Source organism: Mastomys coucha, unplaced genomic scaffold (assembly GCF_008632895.1).
Source record: "Mastomys coucha isolate ucsf_1 unplaced genomic scaffold, UCSF_Mcou_1 pScaffold14, whole genome shotgun sequence".
Taxonomy (NCBI): Eukaryota; Metazoa; Chordata; class Mammalia; order Rodentia; family Muridae; genus Mastomys; species Mastomys coucha.
Genome location: NW_022196896.1, coordinates 81,702,319 through 81,711,021, shown reverse-complemented (window position 1 = coordinate 81,711,021; position 8,703 = coordinate 81,702,319). Strand labels below are relative to the sequence as shown.

The following is an 8,703-nucleotide window of genomic DNA, read 5'->3' as shown; positions in this document are numbered from 1 at the left end:
GAACCTCGAGCAAATAGGCACAGGGGAAAATTTCCTGAAGAGAACGCCAATAGCTTCTGCTCTAAGTTATGATTTTTTTTACCAGCAAATGTCATGATTTTTTAACATGTATAATAACCCATTGTGTTCTTGTAACCACATTTTTCTTATCCACTTATTTGTTGATGGAAAACTCTTTCCAAATTCTGGCTATTATGAATATAGCAGCAATGAGCATGGATGAGCTAGTGTCTCTGTAGTAGGATGTAGGGTATATACGGAACAGTAGTATAGTGGGATGTTTTCATATCATATGTTGCTGTTCCTCAGTTCTCAGCACCTCTTTTTTCCTTCTCACTGACCCCTTTCTGTTTATATGTCCCACATGCATATATACATGCCCCACATCTAAACATTTAAAGCTGGAATAAGTATGAGAGAGAGGACAACCATTATTTGTCTTTCTGAGTCTGGTTTATCTAATGTATAGTATTTTCCATATTTCATATATTTTCCTGAATTTTTTATAATTTCATTTTCTTTATAGCTGAATAAATTCTTCTGTGTATTTGTACCCATATTTCACTATCCATTTATCGTTGATAGACATCTAGGCTGATCCCTTTGCCTTGCTGTCGTAAATAGAACAATAATAAAGACCTAGCTATTTCACCTTGAACATACATACAAAGGGAAAAAAACACTTAAAATAGCTAAAGGAATTTAGAATTACCAATTTAAAGGGTTTGTGATCTCCTGAGAGGCTCTACCAGATCCTGACCAATACAGATGCAGATGCTCACAGCCAACCATCAGACTAATCACAGGGATCCCAATTGAGGAGTTGGGAGAAGGACTAAAGGAGCTAATGGTGCCTTATCTGGCATCAGTGGGAGGGGAGCCCTTAGTCCTGTGAAGGCTTGATGCCCCAGTGTAGGGGAATGCCAGGGTGGGGAGGTGGGACTTGGGGGTGGGAGGAGCACCATCATAGAAGCAAGGTAAGGGGGGTGGGATGAGGTGTGTTGCAGCGGGGAAACCGAGAAAGGGGGTAACATTTGAAATATAAATAAGTAAAATATCCAATAGAAAATAAAATAAAGGGTTTGTGATAATAAAATCATTTTAAATTAATCAAAGTAGAAGTGTAGAAAGTAAAAATATAGAACAATATAGAACTATTAACAAAAAAGTCTCTACATGATATGTTCTTTATCAAACAAATGTGTCCTAATTAGCAGAGGAAACAAATTTTGGTGTTAGATAAATTATGTGTATGCCTTCCTCAGATTTCTACAATCCTTTGACTTCCTCTTTTCCTTTAAACTTTTTATATTAAGCACCTCTATAGTTTTCCTTATTAAAGAAAACTTTCACATAAATTTGTTGCTAATTTTATCTTTACTTAACTATATCATATGTCTACTGGGATGCTAAAACATTAATTTTGACCATTAATTTTGACCAGCCCTTATTAATGTAGTTACTCAAAATGTATTGTTGGCTGAAAAGATATCTCAATAAAGTGCTTGCCAAAAAAATGAGGACTTGAATTGGACGCATTATAATCCATGTAAAAATCAAGGCCTGGCAGCATGTGCCTGTAATCCCAGAGCTGGTAGGAAGATACCAGGGAATCCATGGGGCTTGCTAGCAAGCTGTCTCACTGAATCAGTGAGCTCCATGTTTTGAGAGACCGTCCCTAAAATTAAAGTAGAGAATGACTGGCTGCTCTTCCGGAGGAACTGTGTTCAGCTACCAGCTCTCACATGGCATCTCACAACTGCCTGTAATTCCAGTTCTAGGGGATCTGACACCCTTGCACAGACACACATCCAGGCAAAACACCAATCAGTGCTCAAAAATTTTTTTAAAAATTTTATTTAAATTTTATAATTTTTAAATAATGTTTAAATCATATAATTTATATTTATAAAAATAATAAAGAATAATATGAATTGTTTCATTAGACTGGTATTAGAACTGAATTGGAGGATTTTAATATTTACTTACTTTGTTTTTTACTTAATCATTATGATCTAATAAAAGCACTGAGGTATTAATTTTAAAAATGGATTCTTCAGCCGGGCGGTGGTGGCGCACACCTTTAATCCCAGCACTTGGGAGGCAGAGACAGGTGGATTTCTGAGTTCAAGGCCAGCCTGGTCTACAGAGTGAGTTCCAGGACAGCCAGGGCTATACAGAGAAACCCTGTCTCGAAAAACCACAAAAAAAAAAAAAAAAAAAAAAAAAAAAAAAAAATGGATTCTTCAAAGGTGTTAAAATACATAGAATTTAAATATTTTACCCTTTATTGTAGCTACGTTGAAACCTTAAAATATTTTTCTAAAATGTGTTCAGAAATTACATGTTCATAAAATTAAAGATTTCCATCTTTATCCCTTATTGTTTGCTTTAGGTTCTAGTATAATGCCAGCTGCTGGAACAATGTATCTAACCACTTCAACTGGATACCCTTACACTTATCATAATGGTGTTGCTTATTTTCATACTCCAGAAGTAACTTCTGTCCCGCCATCTTGGCCTGTAAGTGATTTTCATTTTAGAAGAGTCTCTACCAAATATTTTTAAGATACTTTCATTCTTATGTATTTGATGGACATTTTAATAATTATTTATTGTGTATGTCACCAGTGACTGTGGAGGTCAGAGAACAATTTGCAAGCATTCTCTCCTTCCATCACTTGGGCCTGTGAGCTCCATCAAGCTATCTCACTGGCCCTGATTCTGAAATATTTAAAACACAAGCAAGTAAATATATCTACATCACTAGTACACAAATTTAGCAAATGTTAATACCTTGCCATATTAATTGAAGTTCTTTAAAAAGAAGAAATAAAATACGGCAAATTCATATAAAGTTTCCTAATTTCCATTCTTTTACCCTTTCTTCTTCTTCAGAATTACTTCTTCATTTGCATGTTCTTATTACAAATATATCTGTCAGTAAGAAACATTGGTAACTCCTTGAGTAGTCTTTAAACATTGTATAAATAATCTGTATTTTAACTTGTATATTATATTTTGAGAGTTAAACTATTGGTTCTTTAAGTACTATGTTAGCCCTTACATATCTTAATATTTTATATTAATAAATATTTATTATTTTATAATATTTATAAATATTATTAATATTTTATAATATTCAATTTTTTGTATGTGATCATTTTTTGTATTCCTCTAGTCATAGACATTTTTAACTTTGTCTACAATCAAGGCTTATGTGGAACAGCCAGAACTTGTATGTAAGCTCTTCTAGGACAATGGTTTTCAAAGTTTTTGCTTACACCCCTCTAGATTACTTATGAAAAATTATGGATATATTCACTTATATTTAAATGGCACAGGTATATCATATATTTTAGATTTGCTGTAAGTTTATCTTTATCAATACTTTGTACCTGTATATTTGCCTTTATTTTAGTAGCTGAAAATATCTACTTGTTTAGTTAGTTAACTAAGTTAACAAAATTAGTTGCCTAATGAACTAAATGAAACACTATTAGAATATTCTGACTTTGTTTTTAATCTCAAATATATGAGTTAATATGTACCCATGGAATCCATATATTAATTTGTTTGTTCTTTGGATGAAATAAGGTACTATTTTACCTTTAACATTTGTTATACACCTTTTGCTTTGCTTCTTCCTATTTTTCATGACATTGTGTATTATATGCCTGGATTTTTTTCATCCCACAGCAAAGCATTACAGCAAGATCTCTAGTGAGTAAGAGGCATGCCCTTTTAAGAAAAGAACAATGATATATTATAGAAAATATTTAATCTCAATTGGGGAGTTCTAGCCACCTTTGATCTTCATTTTGTATGTTCTTACTACAAATACATCTGCCAGTAAGCAACCCAGATAAAAGACACAAATCAAATTTTTTAAATTTGATTTTTTTTACTTATTCACTTTATATCCCACTCACTGCCGCCCATTACCCTCTCCTACACTCCTTCCACCATCCCCTTCTCCTCTGAGCAGGTGCCCCCACCGGTATCCCCCACCCACCCATGTACTTAAGTCTCTGTGAGGCTAGGCACTTCCTCTCCCATAGGCCAGACAAGATAGCCCAGCTAGTAGAATATATCCCATGTACAGGCAACAGCTTTTGGGATAGCCCCTGTTCTAGTTGTTAAGGACCCACATGTAGGCCAAGCTACACATCTGCTACATATGTGTAGGAAGGCCTAGGTCCAGCCTGTGTATGTTCTTTGGTTGGTGGTTTAGACTCTAACCCCAAGAGTCCAGGTAGGTTGACTCTACTGGTGTTCTTGTGGAGTTCCTAACCCCTTCAAAGCCCACAATCCTTCCCCCTGTTCTTCCATAAGAGTCCCTAAGCTCCATCCACTGTTTAGCTGTGGGTGTCTGTATCTGTCTGAGTCAGCTGCTGGGTGGTGCCTCAAAGAGGACAGCATGCTCCTGTCTACAAACATAACAGAGTAGGATTAATTCTTGCCCATGAGATGGGTCTCAAGTTGGGCCAGTTATTGGTTGGCCATTCCCTCGGACTCTGCTCCTTCCCCCATGCCTGCATTACTTGTAGACAAGATATATTTTAGGTTGAAAGTTTTGTTGGTGGGTTGGTGTTTCTATTGCTTCACTGGGGTTCCTGCTTGGCTACAGGAGGTGGCCTCTTCAGGTTCCATATCCTCAGTGTAGTGAGTCACAGCTAAGGTCGTCCCCATTGACTCTTGGGAGCTTCCCTTATCCCAGGTCTCTGTCTTGTCCTGGAAACAACCCCACCTCCTCACCCCTGTCAGTTCAGATTTCCATTCATTTTCATGGCCATTTAACTATCCCTCCTGTCCTTCCCCACACCTGATCCTGAAGCTTCCCCCACTCCCCTCCACATCCCCCCTCCCTCCCAGTTCCCTTTCTCCATCTGCCTCTTATGACTATTTTATTCTCCCTTCTAAGTAAGACTCAAGCTTCCTTGCTTAGGCCTTCCTTCTTGTTTAGCTTCTTTGAGTCTGTGGAGTATATAATATGGTAATCCATATTTTATGACTAATATCCACTTATAGGTGAGTATATTACTATGTCTATCCTCAGAATGATATTACCAAATATCATCATTTGCCTGCAAAATTCATGATGTCTTGGTTTTTAATATCTTAATAGTATTCTATTGTGTAGATGTACCACATTTTCTTTATCCATTCTTTAGTTGAGGGACATCTGGGTTGTTTCAGTTTCTGACTATTATAAATAAAACAAAATTTTTATATTTATAATAAGCCTTTAAAGCACTAGAGCTGGGCAGATATCCACCCTCTCTGCTATTATGTCTGTTCCCTGTCAACGACCTCAAGATATGACTTACAGTGTTCTGCCTAGGTCACTCTTACTCTGACTGGCCAGCCCTCACGGCCCTTTCTCGTGATCCCATACCCCATGCTATCTTCTCCTTTCCCCCTTTTCCCTCGTGGTCCTACCTCCATCCCCAAGCCCAGGAACAAAAAACTTGCCTACTTCTCTTCTGCCCTGCCATAGGCTGTAGGCATTTTTATTTAACCAATAGTTTTAAATTAAGGAGAAAGGTTACATAGCATCACTTGGTGTATGTGAGGATTTCTTTGTCCCTGGGGTCAATCAGACCTTGGGGGCCAATATTTAGCATTACAATACATAGCAACAGACAGACCTCAACAATGATAGATGAGGATTTTTGTTAAGAAAAATATAGAATATAGATACATTCAGTCAAACAATGAAAATTTGTAGTCTTACCCATTAGTTATGCCCATATATTACCAGAAAATGTTTGTGTTCCTCTTAGTGCTATATTAGAATATATACATAGAACCAGAGTCTTACATTGATAATATATGTGTATGTGTATATGTGTGTGTGTGTGTATATGTATCTTGACTACATGTTGACTTATAGTTTTCAAACAAAAAAGAAAAAATACTACTTTATGCTTTATCCAAGCTCTAAGTTTTCCATTGCGTGCCAGTTCTTTTTTTTTTTTTCGCGGGGAGGTGGCAAGACAGGGTTTCTCTGTGTAGCCCTTGCTGTCCTGGAACTCACTCTGTAAACCAGGCTGGCCTCAAACTCAGAAATCCACCTGGCTCTGCCTCCCAAGTGCTGGGATTAAAGGCATGTGCCACCACTGCCCAGCTCATGTGCCAGTTCTTAAAATGACTAGTCTTGGCTACAGAGAGAGAGAGAGAGAGAGAGAGAGAGAGAGAGAGAGAGACCCTGCCTCAAAAGAAAAAGACCAATCTTTCAGGTTAGAAAGATGACTCAGTGGGGTTGGAGTGTGTACCACTCTAGCAGAAGGACCCAAGCTTGATTCCCAGCAAACCCATTTGACAGATTACAAACATCTACAATTCCAACTCTAGGGATCCGACACCACTGCCTTCCATACCACTCACATGCACATACTCACAAATAGGTACACAAAAACACAGAATTTAAAAATAATAACCCTTTAAAAATAATCAGCTTTTTACTATTTTGTCAATGTTACCATGTAGTAGTAGTCTTGGATTTCTATTCAGTTTATCTACTTACTGCTAAGACTGAACATAATTGAGTCTATTTTTTAAACATTTTCAGAATTTATTTTTACTATGCTTTGAAATTACAGTACAGTTATTTCCTTTCCTCCTTCCCTTTCTTCCCTCCAAACCTTAACATATGCCTCTCCTTGCTTTCTTTCAAATTCATGGCCTTTTTTTTCAATAATTATTATTACATATGTATGCATGTGTGTGTTCCTAAATACATAAATACAATCTGTTCAGTGTGTACAGTGTTACTTGTATGTATATGTTTTCAAGGCTGACTGTTTGGTATTAGGTAACCAATTGGTGAGCTCTTTCACAGGGAAGATTTATTTCTCTGCTCTCGCATTCTTCAGTTGTCTGTAGTTCTTTGTGTAAAGTTTGGGTTTACAAACTTGTTCCATTCATATTAACATGTTTTTTGGTATTTTCCTTGTTCAAATTCTGTTTAGGCAAACTATGTTGGTGAGACGTCATCAGTCCCTCTGAAATTTTTAGGAGCCACAGTCTCATAGAAAACTTCCTATTTTTCTGGCTCTTATAATCTTTCCACTCTATTTTCTACAACGATCCCTGAACCATAGGTCAAGGAGTTGTCTTGTAAATATATGAGTTGGGGCTGGGCTCCACAAATGAATTTTGATTGGTTATGGTTTCCTGTAATGGTCTCTGTCCATTGTAAAAAAAGATGTTTTCTTGATGGGGTGACAACTACACATATCTATGGGTATTTGAAGAAATAATTAGAATTTAATTAGGGATTGTGCTGTTTAGTAAAATGGCAGTTGAATGTTCTTTTCTAAGATCTAGGACTTCACTGGCCCTAAATAGTTACTAAATTTCCAATATCAGGCATGTTTTCTTATTGAGAAATCTTATGTCCAGTTAGAAAGTTATGCCTGCCACTACTACCACTTTGAGTTTATCATGCCATGCTGGCCATTGCTGTGCTTCAGAAGTGTCATATCTTAATAGGACTTGGTTGTTTCCTTCCATGGAAAGCATGCATAGCAACCTCTGGTACCATGAAAGCTTGTACTCAGGAAGAAAGGCTTTCTGGTCAGTTCCACCTCGGGACTGTGTTTACAGTGTGTAGTATCTTCAGCAACAGGGACTTACCTCACACCTCTAGGGGACAGTTGAGGGCATTTTCAATAGCCCATAAGGTTTTCAGAGTTTCTTAGACAACCTTGACCAGTAACTCAGAAGAGGACTTCTCATGTCTGGTATTTGGGTTTCTTTAGATGGTCTTTGGCTCCAGAAGAGAGCATTATCAGCCCAAATGGGAATATGTCAATAATACACATGCATCTGTGCATGTATGTACTGCTTTACATATGTTATAGATATTTTTAGGTAGTTAATAGTATGATTTCTTAGCACTTTTTCAGATATTCTTACTGTAATTTTACCCTTCTTCTGTATTTGTTTTTCTCCCACATACTTAGTTAGAGTCCCCCCATTTAACATTTTCCCCTTCAGATAACTTGTACCTGCTATTCCCTGCTCTATTGTTACCTCTCATCTCCAGCAATCGACCCTTTTTACTTTGCTGGTTTCTGCAGTTACTCTGGGTTATATAGTAACCAAATCTGAAGATTTGAAGCTAGGATCCTTAGATGAAAATGAGAATGTGTTGTCTTTTTTCTAGGTCTGGATTATCTCACTCAGTATGATCCTTTTATAGTTCCATTTATTTACCTGCAATGTTTATTGGGGCTGCCTCATAAATAAGACTTTCAACCCAGCCCCGGTTAAAGAGATCTTGGGGCCGCCTCATAAATAAGACTGTAAGTGCATATCTTTTAAACTTTCTAGAAGAAAATTAGCCCATCTTCGCTCTTACCCCTAATTCTTAGCCCCACGTTGGGCGCCATCTGTTGGAGTCCAGCGCCAACATGAAAAGAATTAAAGAGTTCTTCTGGCAGCTGCTGTCTTAGCAGGAAAGCTCAGAAGGTTTTTATTCTTCCCTTTTTCTTTCGTTCAGTTTGTTCTAGGCTGACAGGCTTTTCCTGCCAGTTTTGAACGTGTCTTTCCCGTTTGATTTAGAATTCTGCTTACTCCCGATAAAGCAAACAGTAAGTAAAGCTTGGCTCATCCAGAACAAAGTTTCGCTGTCATTTCAATGTGTACATTCTGAGAGCAGGCGACATCCCGAAGTCGCTGGCTTACCATCAAGAT

At 37.3% G+C, this 8,703-nt stretch overlaps 1 protein-coding gene across 5 annotated transcripts in view; it reads left to right on the top strand.

The window, feature by feature from the left end:
- The window catches only part of Boll (boule homolog, RNA binding protein), a 140,083-nt gene that overhangs the window by 25,027 nt on the left and 106,353 nt on the right, over positions 1-8,703 (top strand). For all 5 annotated transcript variants that reach the window (XR_004117886.1, XM_031367526.1, XM_031367525.1 and 2 more), the window contains exon 6: positions 2,396-2,523. Coding sequence is in view for 4 of the 5 variants with exons in the window: in XM_031367526.1 (XP_031223386.1) it covers positions 2,396-2,523 (128 nt within the window). In the remaining variant the exon portion in view is untranslated. The remainder of the gene's footprint in view (positions 1-2,395; positions 2,524-8,703) is intronic.